Raw genomic sequence first — 24,372 nt, forward strand, 5'->3', positions numbered from 1 at the left:
GAATTCTGACGAACTTACATCCGAAAGCACTTTCATCACACTTTCAGACGGAAATTTGGTCAATGGGGTTTTCTAAGTATCAGACTGTGGCTGTTAGGAGTCCTGCAGGAGCTACAATTTAAATGAACAGACATCCAGAAAACATGAGATACAGACAGCAGAAGACATTTCATTTTAATTAAAGGAACAGTCCGTATGCTTTGCTTCTTCATCCACTTTAGACTTGCTCTCACTTGTTTCTTACTAATCCTGTGCACTCCACTCTCTTTACTCCAGCTGTCCTCCACTTTCTCATTTTCTTCATTGATCAGTTCCTCAAACTTCCACTTTCCAATTCCACTCCTTCCTTTCCACTGCTCTCTTTTCTGTACACCTAGCCTTCCAATAGTCCATCTTACTATCTATCCCATCTTTTTCTTTGGCAGCCTCTTTCTTTGAATCCTGTTCTGTACTTCCTCATTCTACCACCACCTTTTCCTATTTACTTTCCTCTGTCAGCAGGACATTCTTTAAAAAAATAAAAATAAGGATCTAAATATCCAAATGGCCATTAAGATATCATTGGCTGCTGCAAAGATATAATGAAGTAAATACTACTAGATTCACAGAGAATTAGTTTCACTGAACAGTATGTAGTTCTTCATCAAAGAGATTGGTCGTTCTTACCAGCTGTGTTAGGATATCAGCATGTTACACAACAAAACGTGAAATGATATTTAACTCATAATAAATCCAAAGAAAACGAATAAAGCAGTAAAACAACTGAAGAATCCAATAAAGCTGGTACAGTGGGCAACTAAGAGGTGACAGGACTATAAACACACATCCTCACACACACACAAATATTCATTAGGTACAGATGGGAAAGAACCACAGATATTGGGAAAGTAAGCAGCAGAACAGATCTTCACAAAGAGAACCAAGAAAAAAAAAGACAAAAATAACTTTTAAGATGAAAAAGGAAGTAACTTAAAGATAAATATGAAAAAGACAACAAACCCACACCAAGGTGGGCAAAGACAGGGGAACACAAATAAATTGTTATTTAAACTCGATAATTTCCTACAAATTTGTATTTTATCAACAATATCCTCAGATTTACCCTAAAATAATAAGCATGTAAATCAAGCAGGATCTTCTGGGATTGTCAGTTTCTTGAATAGCCAAAAAGCGAGTCGTGTGTTAAAATGCTGATTTCTGCTGTAGCAGATTCAGGCTTTAAACAGGTTTACAAAATATAAACACATCTGATTAATGGAATGGTTTGTGGCTTTACAACTAATTTCTTCCTTCAGACCAGCTGTAAACCAGACTCTCGTTTTTTCGTCGGTAGCTGTCTGTTACACTTCCCTTCCACTGATCTGAGTAACTAGGCTGGGCGTGTTGACTTTGCTTATACACATTTTTATTTAGTGCTAATTAGCATGTGTTTGCAGCTGTTTAATGCATCTGTATGTGTCATAGGTTCAGGGGGACTGCTGAGATCCAGGTGTTATTAATTACACCACCATACAATTAGACAGGATACTACCCGAAAACAAAAGACATGAAGGAGGACTGATGACAGACAACACTGTTACCTCACTACACTCTGAGCTGAGCCATCTTTACAGAGGACAATAGGGGAATAAAAAGTGAATGCATGTGTGCTGAGATAAAAAAAATGTGATTATTTGTCTCCCGTTGTGTTCAAATTACCCAGAATAGTTTCAGACAGTTCTGATACTCTCACAGTGTTTGAAATATGTGAAAACAGCTACAGTCATATGAAGCTGCAGCTGCACAACTGCATGAGCCACTGAATGTGGTCTGAACAGATAAAGAACGGTTCTGCTAAAAAGGAAATAAAGAGATGGATGCAGGATCATCATTAATTCAGTGTTTATTTCTGTCCGTCGCAATCTTCACAACAAAATTATTCCATTAAATAAATATCTCATGACACTTTCTCTGAAATATTACACAAATTAATTTCACCAAAATGCATTTGTTTGGTCTACGTATAGATCATAAAAATGGATGAATACTTAATGCAACATCAAAATTCTAACCATAGTGGTTGCACAACTCAGTTTTAAGTTACAATATTTCAAGTAAATAAATATCTCTATTTTTCAACAAGACATGCCGGCATGTGGCAATAAAAATGTAAAACCTTTCCACACAGTAACATGTAAACACTGACGAATTCACTTTCCTATAAAATGTTTCTCCTGTACTGTAGAAGCACAGATAAATTAAATTAGACTAAAAAAATTACTTTTAATGAATGGATTAAAATACATATTCAGCCAAATAATTTAACAATAAATTATCAGTAATTATTACTAATTTTTGACTTTGTTCTTTCTTCATCAGATGGCGTCCTAATCATTCCTGCTTTCTGAAAAGGTCTCACCGGCTGACATCTCAGAGGTTGCTGAGGAGGAAGGTAAAGCCGTGGAAGATGATGAAGGAGAGGCGGTTGATGTTATGATGGAGAGAAGGGAGACTGGAGATGTAGTGGCCACAGACGGTGTAGTGGACTGGGCTTTAGCTTTCCTGAGGGAAAAACAAAAAAAGAAAAACATGAGACTTCAGGTTTGTAACTGAAGGACTGATTCCATTAGTGGCGAGAAGTCCAAGTGAGCATGTGAGTGAATGAATGGTGATGTTAAACTTACTCGAATGCAACAATCTTGGCAAGAACCCAAGGAGCTCTCCCATTGATGCAGAAAAGACCAGACTGTGTCTGAAAGCTGCAGAAATGACAAGCAAATTAAGTATTTATACTTCAACAAATACATTATCTTTAAGTTTGTTTAATAGTATTGAATTTGATTGATTAAAAGCAATTAAGAAAATTATTGGAAAAACTACTAAAATGGGTCTTCAGACTATATAAAGTGCATCAAGCTGAAAAGGTTGCTATTTATTTATCTTTAACAATCTTTAAGGAGTCTAATTGTTGCTTTAAGGTGTTTAAAGTGCTGCTTACATGACTGCGTTGACACACGGACGCCTTGCTCTCTGGACCAAATATCCCAAGATCGGCTCTGTAATCTCCTTATTGGTGACAGTTTTGCAGCAAGTGGCCAGTTTTTCTGTTGAAGCAAGGATTAAGTTTTAATTGAAATGTATTTTTATACAAAACAAAGCCTGAAAGATTATAAACAGAGTTTTTCTAAAGGTTAGCTTACCATCTGATCCAGACACAGCCACAGCCAGCAGGACAACGGCGACCAGCGCAAACGGACTTCCAGACTTCACCATTTTTAAAAAGCTTGATAAATACGAGATTAAACAGTAAATGATTATCTGTTGGTCTTTCTTCTCCCTTCGTCTCCGGAGAGCTGGATGTACTGACAAATGTCTTGAGATGTTGGATACTTAAAGGCGCTAAAAGCAGAAGTGATCCCTCTGGGTTTTTTTCTTCCTTCTCTTTTCCTATCCATGCTCCTTTTTTCATGAATGAATAAGTTTAATGCTGATTTCAGGGGAATTCCAAGACACTTACATCCGAAACCACTTTCATTGCACAATGTCAATCCTAAATTTGGTCATGGCTTTTCCCCAACGATCATATTGTGGGTGTCGGGAGTCCTCAAATCATGCTTATAGCAAGTTTTTTTTTTTGATGACTTGATTTATTCGAAGAACTAATAAAGAGGAAAGACTGAATCTGTTGTCTAACGTAATTCAAACAAATCATTCTTTAAGTGCAAAAATTCTCAGTTATATAAATTCATGATTAAAAGCTTTTTTTTTAAAAAAACATTAAGTGATTCTTATTTTTTGAAAGTCACCTCTGTGGCATTCATGATACAAAACCTTTGGTCATCATTGTAGGCAGGGCACATTAAAGTGTGCAGTCACAAGTGTGCTCGGGTACTTTGACGCATGGGCATGTCACAACATCGACCTCTGACCTCCCACCCATGTGCAAGAAACTGTGCAACGCCACGTCTGGGGGAAACAGAAGAACGTCTTCCTAGGTCTGAAAAGTTTGCAAATAACAGGAAGTGAAATTGAAGAATGTCCAACTCATCCAGTTAAATGGAAAGACACGTTTTTCTAGATCTATGTAAAATACTGAGCACTGAAAGTAAAGTGAGGATGTTTTTAAAACTAATGAGATTAATACATTTGTAGAAAATAGCAAACTACATGTAAAGTACAATAAATATCAAGAACTCACATCAGTATTTGGTGTAATACCACTAAGGGTCATTTTTTTCCAACAGTTTTTTTTATAAAAAGGCAAATGAACATTCACTAGCTGGGCCCACGTCCTCAGTTTAGGTTTTCACGGCGTTTTGGTAGGTAAGAGTGAATGCTTTGACATGCTGCAGTTTGGGGAAGGCCTCAAAGGGGACTGGCGACAGCTCCTGGGCTGCCCGATCCCCATGTAAAACAAGTAGGGAGGGAGGGTGGGGCACGTAAACAAGAATGAACAGGTTGCAGAACTGGGGGAACCTATATAGATGACAACAGGAAAGAGCATGTTTGGAGGCGTGGTCATGCTCCTGAAATTCCGATACATAATCTCCAAAACATCCAGAAAAGATGAGACACAAGAAGCAACAGACAAGCCATTTATCTTAATCACACCAAAGGAAGTCCAACTTCAGACAAAAGTAGGAAAAAGAGAAGACAAGAGACAAAAATAACCACTAATCCATCCGGATTCATGATGGACAGGGACAGGACGTTAGCCTGAAGCTGGGCTAACGCAGATAGACATGCAACTCACATTTGCACCCTGTGGTTACACCAAACTCTAATTTGCCATAAATGTGTATTTCATCAACCACAACAACCTAAATAAGCAGGTTTACCAAACAGCAGCTTCTGGGACTGTCAGTTTCTTGAAAAGCCAAAAAGTGAATCTGTGCTCAGACGTACTTCTGCTGTAGTAAAGTCAAGCTTTAAGCATGTTTACCAAAGATAAACACATTTCATCAGTGAAATACTTTTGGCCTTTATAGCTAATTTCCTCCTTCAGAACAACTGTAAACCAGAGTTTTTTCTTTCTTTTTATCTGTAGCTGTCTGCTGCACTTCACTTCCGCTAATCTGAGGAACTCAACTGGACGCGCTGACTCTGTGTCGTTAGTGCAGCACACATTCATATTGCATCCAGAAGTATTCACAGCGCTTCTCTTGCTTCAGAGTTTGTCATGTTACAGCCTGATTGCAACATGGATTAAATTCATTTTTTACCGTAAAAATTCGACACAATACAGCGTATTACTTACATGACTGCATTGACACATGGATACGTTGCCCTTGGCTACTTAACGGTGACGTTTGTACTGCAAGTAGTCAGCTTTCCTGTTTAAGCTTAAATTATATTTTAATTAAATGCATTTTTTAAATAAAACACAACTATCTGAACCATCAAACAGAGTTTATATGAAATTTAAATTTACCGTCTGACCCATACACATTCACAGCTACCAGGACAACAGCGACAAGCGCAAACAGATTTCCAGACTTTACCGTATTCTTAAAGCTTGACAAATATGAGATTAAATTGTCACTGTTGGTCTTCCTTTTCCAGTTGTTTCTGGAGAGCTCAGTGAACTGACAACATTTCAATAAGGGGAGATCATTAGAAGGAATTGAACATGATTTATTACATTTGAAAAAACTGAATTCAGTTTGAAATATTTGGCGGTTAGACTTCAATGATCCATCGCAGCAGAATGGATTCCCAGCTGTGATAGGGATTGGGGCGGATGCCCCTGAATCTAAACACTGATGGTGGAGATGAAGATGGAGGCTTGAATGATGAGTGATGAGGGAGAGACGGTGATCAGGAGGAGGTGGGTTGCATGAAAGTATCTGCAAGGGAGAATGACAGATGCTCAGCAAAGTACGCAGAGTGGAGGCCTTAAGAAGGCTGAGAGAAAGCTGATTGGACTAGAACAATGATTTGAGTGATGTAAAGTTGAGATTAGCTACCAACACCTCAGAAGCAGACAGCTGGCTGTAGCTCAGGAGGTAGAGCAGGTCATCCCTGTCTGCTCCAGTCTGCATGCCAAATGTCCATGGGCAAGATCCTAACCACAAGTTGCATCCATCGGAGTTATAATGTGAGTGAATGTTAGTTAGAAAACACTTAAAAGCATAGAAATAGTACTTGTGTGAATGTGGCATGTTGTATAAAGTGCTTTGAGTGCTCCGGGAGAGTAGAAATGCGCTATATAAGAATCAGTCCATTTAACATTTGTGTGGTTACAGATCTTCCTCTTACGTTCTCTTTCTCTTATGTTGAATATTAAAGTATATTAAAGGCCTGAAAGGAGAAGCGATCACTCTCTTCCTTCTTCCTGCTTTTTCCTTATTCTTTCTCTTATTTTTAAATTCTGATCTCAGGGGAATTTAGAGACGGTTAAATTAGAAAAACTTTCATTGCACAGTTTCAGTCCTCGATGTGGTCATGGGTTTTCCAGACTCCTCAAATATATTCTTATGGCAAGATTCATTTTACTGACTGAGGATTTATTGAGGATTTGATAAAGAACAAAGACTCTGGATCAATAATTAAATTTCATCTAAACTGGACTGTAAAAGTAAAAAGGAATCTGTTTAAAAAAAAACAACAACTTATGGATCAAAACTTTAAAAAAATTTTTTAGCTAATCTCATTTTGTGAAATTACCTCTGAGGCATTCGTGACACATAATCTTTGGCAATCATTCTGGGCAGGGCATGCTAAAGTATGCAGTCACAAGTGTGCTGTGGTCTCATGATGCACTGTCACAATGTCAAAAGAGCCTTCAGTTACAGCATAAACATGATCTGCAGTCTCTGTAGATCTATATCTTGTACATATCTTTCTTGTGTAAATGTAAATTTGTCTGTTATTGTGCAAATACTTACGTTATTGTGTACTTCACACACATGGAGAAATGGCAAACTGCCTTTCATTGTTCTTGTAACATGACAATAAAAAGCTATTCTATTCTTAACTACTGACCACTGAAAATAAATTAAGGGCACTTTTCAGTACAATGACATTGATAAATTTGTAGAAAACAACCCCCGTCATTCTACAAAGATATGATTGGACTGCAAATGCAGACACACACATCATATATTTGGCACAGATGGGAAGGAAACAGGTGGGAACAAACAAGACACTGAGACAGCAAAACCACAATAAAACCTCAGGATTCCCCAGGATCCAGCTTAAATACACGAGTCAAGGCTTAGTTACTCATTTGTTAAAATGCTTATTTCTGTTGTTGTATTGGTTTTTATTTTATATACAGTGAAATTACAGGGGCGATCGTGGCTCAAGAGTTGGGAGTTAGCCCCGGCTTGGACAGTCTCGGTCGTTGTGTCCTTGGGCAAGACACTTCACCCGTTGCTTACTGGTGGTGGTCAGAGGGCCCGGTGGCGCCAGTGTCCGGCAGCCTCGCCTCTGTCAGTGCGCCCCAGGGTTGCTGTGGCTACAATGTAGCTGCCATCACCAGTTTGTGAATGGGTGGATGACTGGATGTGTAAGGCGCTTTGGGGTCCTTAGGGACTAGTAAAGCACTAAACAAATACAGACCATTTACCAAAATACTATGGCCATGTTACATACACTAAAAATAATATAGTAACTGTCTGACTTATATACTCAAGCTTTAGTGTCTTGTAATTTATTTACATTTCATATGATACTTTACAATGATGATAAAGGGCTATTTTATTCTATCTATTCTCTATTTCACACTATATATTTTGCATATGTACCAATTCTATTTTTGACCTCAGAATTTGTATTAATGGTTGAGCCTCACAGCTTATGCATCATGATTTGTATTGATGGCTGGCTGTGACAAGTTTACACCTCTTACACATCTCAAGATCTCAAGATAGACAGCTGATTTCGACTATACATACTGGCCCAGATGTAAAAAGGTTCGCAATAATAACTGCCCCTAACTATACACTTGTCATAGCAAGCCGTTGTTTCTGACCATATACAGTGGCTTGCAAAAGTATTTGCCCCCTTGAACTTTCCCACATTTTGTCACATTACAGCCGCAAACATGAATCAATTTTATTGGAATTCCACAAAGACCAACACAAAGTGGTGTACACGTGAGAAGTGGAACGAAAATCATACATGATTCCAAGGAGGAGCTTCTTCCCGCAGGCGATACGGTCTCTCAATCACACCACCACACAGTACTGACCCACACATACAGTTCTTACACACACACTGGACTTTCTGGACTTTGGTTTTGCAACACTGGTCACTATATTCTTCATTTCCGGTTAATACTTGTACAGCTGCTGTTATTGTGTATATATTTATTTATATTTAGATTTCTTCATACATTCTTATATAGTTCTATATTGTGTATTGTGTATTTTGTTGTACAGTTATTTTATTTTCAACTTTAATTTATATATTTTATCTTATTCTTCCCAGTTAAATTTACCCTTCATTCTAATTTGTGTTGTACAGTTATTTCATTTTTAACCTTAATTTATATTTTATTCCTTCCTAGTTAAATTTACCCTTTTTAATTTTTCATATTTATTTCCTATCTTATTCATAGCCTTTTCCTTTTTTGTTCTCTTTAGGTCACGAGCAGTTGTCCAAGCATTTCACTACATATCGTACTGTGTATGACTGTGTACGTGACAAATAAAATTTGAATTTGAATTTGAATTTGAATTTGAAACATTTTTTAGAAATAAATAACTGCAAAGTGGGGTGTGCGTAATTATTCAGCCCCCTTTGGTCTGAGTGCAGTCAGTTGCCCATAGACATTGCCTGATGAGTGCTAATGATTAAATAGAGTGCACCTGTGTGTAATCTAATGTCAGTACAAATACAGCTGCTCTGTGACGGCCTCAGAGGTTGTCTAAGAGAATATTGGGAACAACAACACCATGAAGTCCAAAGAACACACCAGACAGGTCAGGGATAAAGTTACTGAGAAATTTAAAGCAGGCTTAGACTACAAAAAGATTTACCAAGCCTTGAACATCCCACCGAGCACTGTTCAAGCAATCATTCAGAAATGGAAGTGGTATGGCACAACTGTAAACCTACCAAGACAAGGCCGTCCACCTAAACTCACAGGCCGAACAAGGAGAGCGCTGATCAGAAATACAGCCAAGAGGCCCATGGTGACCCTGGACGTGCTGCAGAGATCTACAGCTCAGGTGGGGGAATCTGTCCATAGGACAACTATTAGTCGTGCACTGCACAAAGTTGGCCTTTATGGAAGAGTGGTAAGAAGAAAGCCATTGTTAACAGAAAACCATAAGAAGTCCCGTTTGCAGTTTGCCACAAGCCATGTGGGGGACACAGCAAACATGTGGAAGAAGCTGCTCTGGTCAGATGAGACCAAAATGGAACTTTTGCCAAAATGCAAAACGCTATGTGTGGCAGAAAACTAACACTGCACATCACTCTGAACACACCATCCCCACTGTCAGATATGGTGGTGGCATCATCATGGTCTGGGGGTGCTTCTCTTCAGCAGGGACAGGGAAGCTGGTCAGAGTTGATGGGAAGATGGATGGAGCCAAATACAGGACAATCTTGGAAGAAAACCTCTTGGAGTCTGCAAAAGACTTGAGACTGGGGCGGAGCTTCACCTTCCAGCAGGACAACGACCCTAAACATAAAGCCAGGGCAACAATGGAATGGTTTAAAACCAAACATATCCATGTGTTAGAATGGCCCAGTCAAAGTCCAGATCTAAATCCAATCGAGAATCTGTGGCAAGATCTGAAAACTGCTGCTCACAAACGCTGTCCATCTAATCTGACTGAGCTGGAGCTGCTTTGCAAAGAAGAATAGGCAAAGATTTCAGACTCTAGATGTGCAAAGCTGGTAGAGACAGACCCTAAAAGACTGGCAGCTGTAATTGCAGCAAAAGGTGGTTCTACAAAGTATTGACTCAGGGGGCTGAATAATTACACACACCCCACTTTGCAGTTATTTATTTGTGAAAAATGTTTGGAATCATGTATGATTTTCGTTCCACTCACGTGTACACCACTTTGTGTTGGTCTTTCACGTGGAATTCCAATAAAATTGACTCATGTTTGTGGCTGTAATGCGACAAAATGTGGGAAAGTTCAACTGGGCCGAATACTTTTGCAAGCCACTGTATATTGACCTTGTCCATAAACACATCAAAATGACTCTGCTTTGTAGCTGATGATGATGATGGTTCATGGAAAGACACTTCTGCTAATCTGAGTAACTGATCTGAAAATATTGTCTGTGTTTGCGCTGTTGGTGCTAAAAACATTTATCGGTCTGTAATGTATGATTGTTATATTTTATTAGCTTTTAAGTGCTGATTGGCTTGTGTCTGTATCTATGTAATGCATGGAAACAGTGTTTGTAGGCCTGCACCACAGGTTCCATTAAAATGCATTTAGACATGCAAACTGTTAATTCACTAAACTGAGATTTTTACTGGACCTGAGCAATCTCAGCAAAGGCCATTTTTGAGTGAATTGTGTCTACGTGAAATTTAAAAATTTAAAAATAACAGAGTGGCTGGGGAATGTCATTATAGTCAACACTGACCAGCTACCTTTAAAGTAAAAACATTTACACCAGCCCGGTACAGAAAGGGTGAAAAGTGGGGCATAAAAAATCTCCAGAATGTAGAAAATGAATTTTAAAATCTGCCTGATTTAACATGACTCTCCAGTGTGGAACACTGTAATCCAAACTTACTTCATTTAATTAAGTTTGTCCAAATATGGCCAGTTCTTGCTCCAAAAAACACCATTGCTATAGTCAACCCTGGAACAGAGCGGGCTGTTATCAGGAGAGCTCATAGTGAGGAAGTGGGCCTCCTGCATACTGCACGATGCTGCCAAACAGAGGTTTTCTGTCACACATGGACTATCTCTTATTGTGTGCTAGTTACCTGGACTTGTTTCAGACACTGTCCACTCCTGATTCTCCCACACTGTTTCAAGTAATTGTGGGATAAAACTACAGCTGCACAACTGCATGAGCCACTAAAGGTGGTCTAAACACACAAAGAAAGGTGCTGCCAGTGTGAGGCAGACGTGTGTTTTGCACATACACACAGTTAGATTGAAATTAAAAAGGATGCAATCTCATCATAAATGTAATATTTATTTTTCCCGTCACAATCCTCACAATAAAAGCTTTTAATAAATAAATATCTCATGACACTTTCTCAGAATAATTAAACAAATGAATTTCTGGATTTGGTCAAAATGCATTTGTTTGATCTCCAAATAGATCATAAAAAACTAACGAATACTAAATGCAATTCACAACTTCACTTTTAAGTTATGACAATATTTAAAGTAAATAAATATCTCTATTTTTCATAAATACATGCCTGCATGTAATAAAAACGTAAAACTCCAAATATTGTGCACATTAACACATCAATGCTGATAAATACATTTTACAATGAATATTTGCCTTCACTGTATCAGCACAGATCAATTAGACTTAACAAATAAATATCTTTGCTTTAAATTAATTGAAAGACACTTAATATTCATCCTAATAATTTAACATCAGTTAGTTCCCCCAACATCTTGGGGGAGGTTACAGCTTTCTTCATCAGATGGCGTCCTACTCATTCCTGCTTACTGAAAAGGTCGCACCAGTCGACATCTCAGAGGTCGCTGATGAGGAAGGCAGAGCGGTGGAAGATGAAGAAGGAGAGGCGGTGGATGTTATGATGGAGAGAAGGGAGACTGGAGATTTAGGTACCACAGATGGTGTAGTGGACCTGGTTTTAGCTTTCCTGATGAAAAAAAGAACAAAAAAGGAAAAATATATGAGACAACAGGTTTGTAACTGAAGAACTGATTACAAGAATGAGTCCAAATGAGCATGTCAGTAAATAAATGATGATATAAAACTCACTTGAATGCAACAATCTTGGCACGAACCCAGGAAGCTTTCAAATAAGCGCAGAAAAGACCGGACTGTGTCTGAAAGCTGCAGGAATTAAAAATAAGGTTAAAATTAAAAAACGTCTTGCCATTAAATCCATTTCATCTAATATCAACAGGTCATTAAGTTAATTTTCAATATAATAGAGTCACTTTCATTTACATTTGTACACAGCTTATGAAATTAAAATGTTATGCAAATAAAGTCAGTATTAGATGGTTAGAAGCATATTCAGAAAGTTCTTAATTACTGAAAATTAACAGTGATTTGTCCATTTTTGTGGAGTCTATTCGTTGCTTTAAATTGTCAGAATATGACTTACATGACTGCCTGGACACATGGAGGGTTTGCTGTCTGGACCAGGTATCCTGTGATCGGTTCCTTAATCTCCGTTGTGGTGACTTTTGTGCAGCAGGTAGCTAGTTTCTCAGCTAAAGACAAACACAGAGCGGCGTGAGATTTAAATGAAGCTGTCTGAAACTGAAGAAAAGCAATGTGGAAAACTTCCACAGAGTTTGAACTTACCTGATGAGCCACACTCGACCACAGCCAACAGGACAACGGCGACCAGCGCAAACAGACTTCCAGAGTTTGCCATTTTATAAAAAATCTGATATAGTATCTGTTATTATCTGTTGTTCTCTTCTCTTCTCCAGAGTGCTCGATGAACTGACTGATGTGTGGGGATACCGGCTATTTATGCAGTGAGGTCTAGAAAAGCAGAAGTCACTCAGTCAACTTCCTGTTTTATTTTTCCCTCCTCTCTCTCCATGCTAATGAATTTAGGGAAATTCCACCAGCCTGCCTTAAGGAGTCACTTTTATCAACCAATTTCCTGCTGATAATTTGGTAATGGTTCCTCTTGTGAGACTGTGGGAGTGCTAGGATTCCTGCAGTCGGAGGTCATTCTCCTAGCTTGGTTTATTATATCAGCAACTTCGTTAAGGAATTAATAAAGAACAAAGGTTAAAAGTGAGTTATTTTACTTAATGCAAGCTGATCACAGCCTAAATGCAATGACTAAAAGTAAATTGTTTAGTCATTTTTTAGTCATTACTAATTTTTCAATTTTTCTCCTTTAAAGTAAATTCTGAATGTTTTCTAAAGTCAGTTTAGTTACAAAAGATTTCTTTAGCAATCACTTCTGGGCAGGACATATGAAAACACAGAGTCATAATGACCGTCCCAGTGACACATGTCACATCATTAACGTCTGTGCTCCCCCTCCTATGTGCAGCGTTTGAGCTATATAAGGAAATAATGTACACATGATAAAAAAAAAATGTGTCTACAGAGAATAGTCTGTTTTTATTTGAAGGAGACATAGATAGAGACAAGATGAAGTCATAGAGTTCAAACAGGTCGGATAGAAAAGGGAACAAAGAACATGAGTGATGCTCAGAAGTGACATTTAATAAACGGATCTACTAGTTAAGCTGCTGATGAAAAGAAAGCAAGTTTTATTTACAGAGGTGTAAAAAAAACAAAGTTAAAAAATGAACACATACAAGTGTTATGGCGGACAGGCCCGAGCGAGAGGGTGGACCCAAACTGCAGACTCAGATGGAGGCAGTTAATGTGGCTTGGACGTGAAAACTTTACTTCACAAAACTCAATCCTTAGGTGAGCAGAGTCCCTGAAACAGAAGGAAAGAGGAGTCAGATGGCTCACTGGTGGGAGGTCCAATATATGAGTGAAAGTATCCTTTTGCTCTACTTGGAAAAAGAACGGCTTGGGTGGAGAAGCTGATGGCAAGGTCCAGGTGAGTGCTGGTTAGTCCTGAGAGTCGAGTGGATGGAGGCAGGCAAACGAAACAGTGAACCAGAATAGCAAGGATAGAGGCTGGGTTAGATTGTGAGTGCAGTGTCCAGGTGAGTGTTACCAATGGTTAGACGTGGAAGGATGATCCGAGGAAAGGAGTGTTAGCAGATAATCTGGAGATGATTCATTGATGATGCTGGACTTAAATACAATCATGTAATTAGCACCAGGTGCTTCGAGGGGCTGCCGAGGCTCCATCTGTAGGTGGAGAAACCCATCATTCACCGCGACCATAACAAATAAGAACCAAGTGAACAAAAAAGAACACAAAAACATCTGACTATGAATCTGTTTTTTAAATGAAGCCACAGACTCAATGATCTGATCTTCTCAATCTGTAAACCCCTTGTTGTGCATTAAGATCATCAGGTCACTTACTCCTGGCCCAACCTAAGTTTAGACTGAAGACCAGAGGCGATCGTGCCTTTGCTTCAGCTGCACCCAACCTTTGGAATAGCCTCCCTGCTTCTATTCGTGCCTTGGACTCTATCCAATCCTTTAAATCAAGATTGAAAGCATATCTGTTTGACTTGGCTTTCCTGTCCAGTTAATACCCTTTTAAACTTTTATTAAATGAATTATTTTTCTACTAATTTTACTGTGGTTTTTGTCTTCTTAATGGATTTTTTATTCAAGATCTGACCTTCCCTCTTTATTGAGGTTGATGCCTATTTTATTTAACTCTGGTCTGTTAGTGCCTCTATTCTGTTTGTGCTCGTGCCTGATCTGTAGCCTGTCATTGACTTATGTTGATTCTCCATATTACTGTGAAGCACTTTGGTGTGCCTTCGGGTTTTTAAATGTGCTATATAAATAAAACTGTGTTGTATTGTATAGTATTGTAATATTTACCATTTAATAAATATATTGACATGTACTGCATGTTGTTATCTATAAGTTAATGCCAATCTACGCGTGGCATTACATGTGGTACCTGGACGTGCCACATGTGGTCCAGGCTGATGCCCTTGTCCGTCTGTGCGTTGGTGGTTCTCTGTGTGCAGGACTAGGCGCTCAGTTACGTGCTGGCTCACTCCCGGCGGCTGCTTGGCGGGGACTGGCACTCATGGCTCAGTCAGGCCCCTTCTGAGAGGTGGAGAGGCCCTTGGGTCTCCAAGCCTAGGGCTCGGTCCGCTCTGGTGCAGCTGGCTGCCGGCAGAGCCTGTGGGCATGTCACTGTCCCCTGTAGCTTCTGCAACATGGCTGCTTGGACCCCTTGTCTGGGGATCTCCTCAGCTCTTTTCAGGAGGGTGGCATGACTGCCCCTCCGGTGATCCTCTGGTGGATGTCATGAGCCTGGATCTCCTGCATGCCTGCTTCATGTACTGGGGGACGGGTTATGGCTCCCCACACCCACTATCAGATTGTTACATGGAAAAACCTTTTGAATACAAGTGCTCTCACGCACACAGGTGTGCACACAGATGTTCACGGACACATACTATCTTCCTTGGCTGCTGCCTCAAAGCAAACCGTGCATTGGTGTTGTGTGCTGCTCAATAACCTCAGTATTTATGATTTACTGTTACTTATACTTATCTAGGTTGTTTCTGTGGTTTCCTTAATGTGTTTTCTTTATGCTTGTTTTCTTCTTTTTCTTCGCAGCAGGTGATCTAGCAGATTTTGTCTTGTCTCTGCGCGCCTCTTCCCCTCAGTTTTTTGTTTATCTCTCCTTTCCTTAAACTTCTGTTGTTTATGTCTCTCTCTTTCCTATCCGTCAGTCATGTCTGTTCTGTTTGTAATAAATTAAAAATAAATAAATAAATAAATAAATAAATATCAAGTTGACCATTATGGCAAAGCCATAATGACCCACTTGAAAAAATAAATTTGTTGGGCACTTTTCTTGGCCTTCAGACAATAAATCTAATTGCTACAGTGCAGAACGTGACAGGAAAAAAAAAGAAAAATAAATAAATATGTTAATAACGTCTGATACAGTATCTCGGCGGCAGCACGGAGGCACGGTGGTTAGCACTGTTGCCGCACAGCAAGAAGGTCCTGAGTTCAATTCCAACATCAGGCCGGGGTCTTTCTGTGTGGAGTTTGCATGTTCTCCCCGTGTTTGTGTGGGTTCCCTCTGAGTACTCCGGCTTCCTCCCACCGTCCAAAGACATGCACTTAGTGGGGATAGGTTAATTGGATAATCCAAATTGTCACTAGGTGTAAATGTGCGAATGAAAGTGAGTGCGAATGGTTGTCTGTCCCTGTATGTTAGCCCTGCGACAGACTGGCGACCTGTCCAGGGTGTACCCCGCCTCTCGCCCTATGACAGCTGGGATAGGCTCCAGCGCCCCCCGCGACCCTGAAAAAAAGGATAAGCGGAAGCGAATGGATGGATGGACAGTATCTCGGCTTCAAATAAACTGCAACATCTGCATGCGTGTCTGTTTTATGCTTTGGAGAGGCAAAGCATGAAAAGGACACAGTGTCACGACGTGTCTGTTACACACTTTTCTGTGCTGTCAGGATGGAGCAGCGACATTCAGTACGCTACATGTTACTGGTCACAATACAGAATTTACTGAAATTAAAACTGTATTTTTACACACAATCAGCCAAGAATTTGAGGTTAGATGGGAAATGAGTGGGAAATCACTGATACAGTATATACAGAGATTTTTGTCCATAGTTACATGAGGTAATCACACAGATACTGTTGTGTGGTCAGCAGCATTCACAAGTGGGTGCTCGGGCCTAATGCATGCAGAGACAATACCTCAGCCCCATTACACCAGCAGCAGCAGCAGCCTGAACCAATCTTCTGATTTTGGTGAGTCTGTGTGAAGGTTTCCTGATCTAAGCTGACAGGAGTGGCAAGTGGTGTGGTCTTCTGCTGCTGCAGCCCATCTGCTTCAAGAACTGATGTGTCATGAGATGCTCTTCTGCATACTTTTATTGAGTGGTTATGTGAGTAACTGTTGCTGCCAGTTTCTGAAATACTCAGAAACGCCTGTTCAAAGTCACTTTAATCACCTTTTGCCTGAAGCTCAGTTTGAACTTCAGGGGGTCGTCTTTACTATGTTTAAGTGCATTGAGTTGTTAGTGGGCAGCTGAACAAGAGCACCTAATAAAGTTTCATGGTTAAGAACGTTTTCTCAGGGTAATGCACTAGTGACTCATTTTAAATGATGTCGTTTTTATCTTGTTTGTTAGTAAGAATATTACAATTATGACTACTTCCAGTCACAGTTTCCTAAAACATTCTCAAAAAGGGATACGGGACAGTGAGACGCTGACAATTCTGAGAACAATTTTCATCATCATTTTGTTGGATGCTTTCTATGCTCAGTCATAGTATGAATAGGCAGTTGTGACTGAAACATAGCGGCAAGAGAAGCTTTACTCGTTCATATAACACGAATCAGTGATGCGATGATGCTATTTCGAAATAATGCCATGACTACAATTCACATGACCTCTTGCTCCTTATGTTCATCACATGAAACATCCACTTCAGAGGCAAACACGAAAATATTTTTTAAGAAATACAGCAAAACAAAAATTGCACACACACACTCACATACGTTTGGAAATAAGGAAAATAAAGAGAGAGAGTTACTACTTTTAACAGCAATGGCTACATTGCTAGCTTCCTTCTTACAGACTATTAGCGGTGGAATGACAGACCAATGAATATCTAAAAACAGATGTTATCTAAAGTGTACAGTGTTAGAAAAAGACTGAAAACAAGCTCAGACTTTACTGCAGTCAAAGGAATATGAATATACAGTTCCCTGCAGTTCCCAGAAGGTGCTCTTTGCTGCCACTATTTTAAACAAGATTAGACTACAGTATTTAAGACTTGTTTACACTTGCAAAGCTGTATAATTTTCATGGTAAACAAAAAAAATTGTAAACAAAACTGCAGAAACATGCGCGCCCTCCAAACTATGACATAAAGGAACAACTGAAATAAGGCAGAATGAGGAAATGCTGGTCATTCTGACAAAATGGAAAGAGCAAAGAAGATGGGGGGAGACAGGATGTGACTAACATCACGGTAGAAAGCAGAACTACGGACACTTAGACTTTCAGTTTAAAGTGTTCTCGTAAGCCTTTAAAACCAAAAGCATCCTTGGCCGCAACCGTTTGTCTAGAAAACAAAACTGCTGACAAAAGGATTTTTTTTTTTTAACCACAGTGTGGAGGGATTTGGTTAGTGGATCGGCTGCAAGGGGAGGAGTGGAGCAGCAGGTTCAGGGTGTAGTGTCAGGGAAGCCTCGTCTTCATAGCCGGCAAACATCACCTGATCATGCCTTGCCTATTTCAGTAGTGCCGGGCCAGAGAAGAAAACGGGACAGCGAGCACTGCAAAGTGTCAACGAAAAGTGTCAAATGAAAAAGTGACAACACAGTCATTGTGATTAAAAGATAACAGTGAGCATTCTGAGCCGTGTAGGGTCCTTCAGGGTTACACACAGTTACAGCCAACTGATCTGAACCTGATGTGGTTTACTCTTTTAAATTAAAACTGTTATTTTTGTTCAGGAACTTGATTGTCTTGATGAGCAGCTGTTATGTCACCACAGCCTGTTTGGTCATCCTGAAGTCACTTCATGATTCACTAGGGCTGCATTTCTTGTTAGTTTAAGTGTTTGAGTGAAATGGTTATTAGCTTCTCTGTAGCAGGTGTGAGAAGCACAGGCAAGTTTGCAGAGTTTTCTGAGAAGTAAGTGTTGGTGGGCTGCCACGGAAAGTGTTGCAATGAGAGAAGACAATTGCACTGCGGTTCTCTAATGTCTACACAAACTTACACACACGATAAATAGCGAACTTGATTGTATTTCAGTTGCTACTTCAGGAGGGAAGTTTGCATATTTATGTAAAGCTGATTCTCTGAAGCCCTTATTAAATTGCATTTGAAAATTTTCTTTGAGTCTTTGAGTGGTACGCAGCACTTTTAAAAGTCAAAGGAGCTTGCAAAGAAAAGCGTCTGTACTTCTTTAAGTTGCTTCACACCTTGGCTCAGGTGATTAGAGGATCATCAGTGGGTCCTTTTGTCCCTCTGTGGGGGGTCACTCCCACTAGGTTTAAATCTGGGACTCTCCACCATTTGACCTTAGAACTGAAGAAGCTTCTCGGATGAGAGGTGAAACATCTTCAAGCAACTTAAAGAAGTCCAGACGCTTTTCTTTGCAAGCTCCTTTGACTACGATGACCTAGATGACTGAGAACCTTCACAGACATAGCACTTTTAAAACTTAACTCACATAAAGAGCACTCCCCTATATTCCACAAAAAAAAAATCTAAATTAGGTTTAAAAGTTGACACAAAGGCCAAGATAAGCAATATTTAACAGCAACTGCATTTTATTTTATCCACTTACAATCAATATGTTCTGATGTTTTGCACTGAACCACCTCTAGAGGCCTAGAATAGGAATGAATGAGGCCAGGAAAAGATGTTACTTTACAAAATGGGGGTCAGTAATTCCTCACTAGGGGATTTAGTTGCTACAATAAAACGGTTGCTTGAAAGCTGAAATGGTCACTGTTTCAGCAAGCTGGCTCTCCTGAGGTTGGCTGTTCAGTACTGTGACCCCAAAGAGGTCAAATACACTGCAGCTTAAGAAAACACCAGCAAACAGAAAAACACTGAAAGGCGCACAAATCACAATGGAATTTGAATTAAAATGAGGAAATGGGAAAAATGTTGCCCCCCCAAAAGAAACAACAACAACAAAAACAAACGAACAAACATTAAACCACTCACAAAACACAACAGAGATGTTTGTGGGGAGGCAATAAGGTGACGGACCTGTTGGAGACGTGACAGTCATCAAAACATGTGAAGATTTGCACTGAGTGTGCTTAAAAAAGCAGATGGGTCATCAGTGCTGTGAGAGAGATGCATAAAGAGATGCTGGTATTGTGCGTTTTAATTGCATGATTCATAAAATACTGTAGATACATTTTTGCTATTAGCTCTTTATTGTTAGCTTGTTACTTTCACAGCTTTTGCAGCAGTTTTTTTTTTTTTTTATTTGTTGGTGTTTTCTTAAATTGCAACCCAGATTTGAGCCTCATAATAATAATAATGGATTGCTTTAATTCTGAACTTTTGGAGCGTTTCAAAATGTAACTTTGAAATCAGGTTTCTGTAGTTCAAAAAGGCTTTATTTTTCACTAGAACAGATCAGAGCGTTAGTCATGCTCATCAGGAACCCTGCTGGTGTTTTTCAGCATGTGATGCACTGTATTTTGGACTTTGACCCAATTAACTTTCAAGTGAGAGCACAGAAACTGTTTGAGGAAATAAGGAGGTGAGACAAGACTCTTAAGCCTGAGTTCCCCAGAATTTACCATATCAAGATAAAAATAAACTTCCTTCCTAAGTTTCATATGACCTGCTTCTCATTTTCTGTTTCATCATGCTGGATGTTTTTCACAGGCCTCCAAATGCAAAATGGACTGTCTCTTTTTGCGTTTTGAGAATTTCCCATTCAAAAACTCTGCTCTGAAAGAAAAAAGTAGCCCAGACTGAAGAAAAATAGTCAAAAAAACCTTTTTGTTATATAAACATCGAGCTTGTACCATAATAGGAGCCAAATACTGTGTGACTGTGGCTATTTTAATAACTCAGATTCAGCACATGACATTTTTGACATTAGCAACATGGAAAAAATGTGAAGCTTCCATCTGACGCAATTTCAAAAATTCAGGGAGTGCAAATGTGGTTGATTAAAAGTTTGACCTGTTATAAATTAATGTATTTTATTAACGTAGACTGTAAGTGCAACCAGCTAGGGCTGCAGCCCCACACAGTGGCTCTCTGCAATTATAAATTCTAAGTTACCAAGCTGGAAAGTTTTCCCGTTCAAAGCCATAAAACCAGCAAAGTTTGGCAGTAATATTTATTATTTATAAAATAAACCACTGTACGTAGGGGGTGTCAGAGAAAACTGACATATAATAATCTAATCAGACCAATGTGCAACCAAATATAGCACATGCAGGTGTTGCACCAAGCCCATTAGTTGGTGGCAGTGGCTCAGAAGGTTATCTGCTCCAAATGTTGGTGGTTCCATTTCTGCATGCTGGTGTCCTTGAGCAAGATACTGAAGCCTGAATTTCTCCAGGTGTTTTCATTAGAGTGTGAATGTTAGCTATAAACCACGTAGACATAGAAAAATACTTGAATGAATGTGTGGGTGAATAAGACATGTCAGATAAAGAAATTTTAGAGTAGTTGAGTAGGTCCAGTCCAATTCTCATTATAAGTCTTCTTCTGGAGTATTTTAATTTAGTGCCATGTCACAAACCTAGCATTAATATGATGTATAGCATTCACCTGTGCTTTTCCAACTGAATATTTCTATTCTTGAACAATAATCCTCTTTAATCTTTATCTTATACTGGGCCTTTGTATACCCACTGTCTGAAACAAGCTTAAAATATAGAAAATGGAAAATAAAGCAGAAAATGAAAGGAAAGAATAATCGGTCTTCTTCACACTCCCGGACTCATTCATTGATAGGACCCTCCCTTCCATCTGTATGACAAAATATCCTGCTATGGTCCATAAAATTCAAGGTATGAACTGATGGAGTGATCTGAGACTGTGGTGCATGAACAGAGAGAGATACATTTACAGAGCTTGAGTCCTCCATCAGAGGCCTGAGAGTTTGAGGGTCGTGTACAATATCTTAGCTTCCTAGAACTGCAATTTTTTGGTCAGAGACCTCTGATGTTGTTTCTGGAATCTGCTGGAGCTGCAGTTTGGGAGTTACAGCTGCTAATCCTCCTATCCTCCACTTTTTACTTTCCACATCTAATACGTTCAATTTCGGGGCGCAAAAGTCATATTTCACAACATCTTGGCTGGTTTGCCAGCAGCTGTCTATCTGGAACTCAAAGGACAATGTGATATGTGCATGTATGCATTTTCTTGAGTAAACTAAAGTTTCCCACACGTAGTTTCACTTTTCAGTTTAATAACTTGAGATTAAAGAACATTTTAATTTTCCCACCTTCACATAAACAGGACACATCTGCTTCACTTGTATCCTTTTTGCTGTACACTAACATACATCATCTCTTTGAACTTTTGCCACGTCTACATAACTTGCGGTTTACCACTTGTGTAAAGTTGATGCACGAAGGCCTGTGCAAACAGCTGAGAGGTGAGGACAGTGTTGTTGACACACACCGACTAAATCTTTGAAAAAGGGGGAAATCAATAGATTCTAAATGCACTGTGGAATAACTTAAAGTGGATCAGGTCATAAAGGAGGGAACTGCTCAAACTTAGTAAAGTAGAAAATTAAATCAGGCTGAATGTCTGCAAGACGTCCTGATCTTGTGAAATCTTCAGTTTTTTCATGTGAAAATGTGTCTCATTGTACATCAGTAATCCTGCTTACTGAAACCAAAGCTTTTTTAGGTTTAGAGGGGATGTGCTTTGGCTGGTTAGTGTGGCTTCTTTGTTTTTCCTATTTCTGCTTTTTGCTGATGTTCTTTTGGCTTTCTCGTGGCATTCACCTTTCGCTTATTTAACACCTCCCCACACCTTTCCAGTGTAAGACTGGTGAGGAATTGTTTTGGCCCTGCTTTGACGTTGAAACCAATAAACTGACATTCATACAGATACTGTGGGAAATGGGTGTGAAAATGCTGGTCGTGCCCCAGTAAAGAAGGGACAACACTCTTTGGTACATTTCTCAGCACAGGCCGTGGGTGTTTGAAACACTCATTTGGTCTCGGTTTTTAAACCTCTAGTACTGATGTGGCAGCAGTGTGCACTTTTTTGGGCAACTGTGGTGTCTTGAAGTCAGCCTGAAACTAATCTCTCCCACTTCTCCCTTTCAGTGTGCTCATGAACTCGAGTAGTGACAGAAAGAAACAGGTGAAACATATTTAGGATTCTCTTTTATACCCATGAAAAGTTTCTTAATTTAGAGTTCCTGATGAATCCCATTTAAGTCTAAAGTGAAAAATATAATTTTATTTTCATGTCAAGCACAGTTTCCTTACTTTAATTGGAAAAGACCTGCAAACAGATTTGTCACAACATGCAGTAATGTGATTACACATTTGCATTCAGTTATTATATACTGAGAGGAAACCAGAACATTCAATAGTAGGGCTGCTCAAGAATATATTTATAATTTTTTTTAATGCGATTATTAATCTTAGTTATTTAACACATTTACAGCTGTTAAACTTAAAACATTTTTAGGGGATTTCTCTGAACTTGACACTTCACTTATATTGAGTTAGCACCCTAAAAATGTGTGTTTATAGCCATAAATTCCACCTAGCAAGGGCAGTGCCTATTCCTGGTGTTGTTGGTTATCTTTGGGTACATACGTGGGCAACAAGAGTCCCAAGCTGCACTCCCTGGCAGCCAGGGGGTGGGGGATGATGGGGGAATAAAGCCAACGATCAACCAACACTGGTTGTGTGCAAACACGAAAAAAGCACCTGCAGCCAACACGTCCAATATTTTTAACTGAGATCCTCTGTAATAAGATGTTCATTTTGGTACCCCAAGTAGGTTAACATTTAATAGAAAAGGGGGAAACAGAAAACAGAAAGTTGTTAAACTGGACGATGTTAAGGGGATAAATAACAAGTGATACATTTTTGGATTCTTGGTTTTCAAAGAATTTCCACTGACAGTGGAAACTGTGACTTCATAGTTTCCACGTACCATGAAGGAAAGGATTTCATTTAAAGCTCTTGGTAACTTCCTGCCTTCTCTCTAATGTCTGCTATATAAAATGCAGGAAGGGGGAAGTAATTATGCCCAATAAGACAGATAACCAGAAGAACTGCTGGGTCATGAGCCACATGCTACAAGTCAGCTTTTTGTAATTCAAAGGGCTTTATTATTCACCAAGAAAGATCACACCTTTAGTCATGCTCACAAAGAGCTACACAGGATATGATGAAATGATGGTCACTTTGTTGCAAACATGTTAAGGCAATCGCCATGACAACCACCTGTTAGGAAACAGTCTGTGGCAGGCTGAGCTGTGAAAATAGCCACCGGATGAATCTATTAGAAGCGTTTGACACAGAGCAGGTGCACGCGCTCAATATGTTTCACACTATTGCTGGTTAATCTAATTATATATAACAGGCCACTTCATTAGTGGTGATGAAAATGTTCCACCGATTTTGGTCTAAGTTGACACGTCAATTTCGTCTCCCATCACATCCCAAAAGTGTAGTAGTCCTTTGACTAAAGTGAACTCATTGTCATGTTTAAGATACCAGTTAAGGAGAATTTGAGGTTTGTGACATGGCATATTATTCTGCAGGGAGCAGCCATCAGAAGATGGGTACACTGTGGTCATAAACGGAGGTATATGTGGTCACCAAAAATCAGACAGGTTGTGGCATTTTACTGATGTCACAAATGAGCCCAAAGTATGTCAAGAAAATATCCCCCATACACTTACACCACCAGCAGCAATCTGAACTGTTAATATAAGGCAGGCTGGAGCCATTCTTTCATTAAATTTACACCAAATTCTATGGTAAATGGACTGGTTCTTATATAGCACTTTTCTACTCTTCTGAGCACTTAAAGCGCTTTATACAACTTGTGCATTCACCCATTCACACCAGCACATTGTTCTAAGTAACATTCACACACATTCATAGTCCGATGGATGCATCGGAGAGCAATTTGGGGTTA

General features: G+C 39.4%; 3 protein-coding genes across 3 annotated transcripts in view; 1 reads left to right on the top strand and 2 right to left on the bottom strand.

Annotated features, from left to right (window-relative positions):
• LOC309714070 (uncharacterized protein) overlaps positions 1–8,627 on the top strand; it is a 277,839-nt gene extending 269,212 nt beyond the window's left edge. The window contains exon 3 of the transcript XR_014278792.1: positions 8,568–8,627. The gene's annotated coding sequence lies outside the window, so the exon portion shown is untranslated. The remainder of the gene's footprint in view (positions 1–8,567) is intronic.
• LOC309713724 (uncharacterized protein) lies at positions 1,865–3,332 on the bottom strand. Its single transcript, XM_082545529.1, has 4 exons — positions 3,180–3,332; positions 2,978–3,083; positions 2,664–2,738; positions 1,865–2,541 (listed from the first exon to the last, which is right to left on the bottom strand). The coding sequence occupies exons 1-4, from the start codon at positions 3,250–3,252 to the stop codon at positions 2,367–2,369; spliced, it is 429 nt and encodes a 142-aa protein (XP_082401655.1). The 5' UTR covers positions 3,253–3,332; the 3' UTR covers positions 1,865–2,366.
• Positions 8,628–11,084: 2,457 nt separating the features above from the next.
• On the bottom strand, positions 11,085–12,587 carry LOC309714316 (uncharacterized protein). The gene is made up of 4 exons (XM_082546647.1): positions 12,430–12,587; positions 12,227–12,335; positions 11,875–11,949; positions 11,085–11,752 (listed from the first exon to the last, which is right to left on the bottom strand). Exons 1-4 carry the CDS (start codon positions 12,500–12,502, stop codon positions 11,578–11,580), a joined length of 432 nt encoding a protein of 143 aa, XP_082402773.1. The 5' UTR covers positions 12,503–12,587; the 3' UTR covers positions 11,085–11,577.
• Between the last annotated feature and the right edge of the window lie 11,785 nt (positions 12,588–24,372).

Source organism: Aulonocara stuartgranti (assembly GCF_965226115.1).
Source record: "Aulonocara stuartgranti genome assembly, chromosome: 9".
In the NCBI taxonomy this organism is placed as follows: Eukaryota; Metazoa; Chordata; class Actinopteri; order Cichliformes; family Cichlidae; genus Aulonocara; species Aulonocara stuartgranti.

Bases quoted from the DNA above. Each gene is read 5' to 3' on its own strand.
- LOC309713724 (XM_082545529.1), bottom strand. From the start codon at position 3,252: ATGGTGAAGTCTGGAAGTCCGTTTGCGCTGGTCGCCGTTGTCCTGCTG. The intron at 3,084-3,179 runs GTAAGCTAACCT...TTGCTTCAACAG, and splicing joins GGCTGTGTCTGGATCAGATG to AAAAACTGGCCACTTGCTGC. The intron at 2,739-2,977 runs GTAAGCAGCACT...TCATTTCTGCAG, and splicing joins CCGTGTGTCAACGCAGTCAT to CTTTCAGACACAGTCTGGTC.
- LOC309714316 (XM_082546647.1), bottom strand. From the start codon at position 12,502: ATGGCAAACTCTGGAAGTCTGTTTGCGCTGGTCGCCGTTGTCCTGTTG. The intron at 12,336-12,429 runs GTAAGTTCAAAC...GTTTGTCTTTAG, and splicing joins GGTCGAGTGTGGCTCATCAG to CTGAGAAACTAGCTACCTGC. The intron at 11,950-12,226 runs GTAAGTCATATT...TAATTCCTGCAG, and splicing joins CCATGTGTCCAGGCAGTCAT to CTTTCAGACACAGTCCGGTC.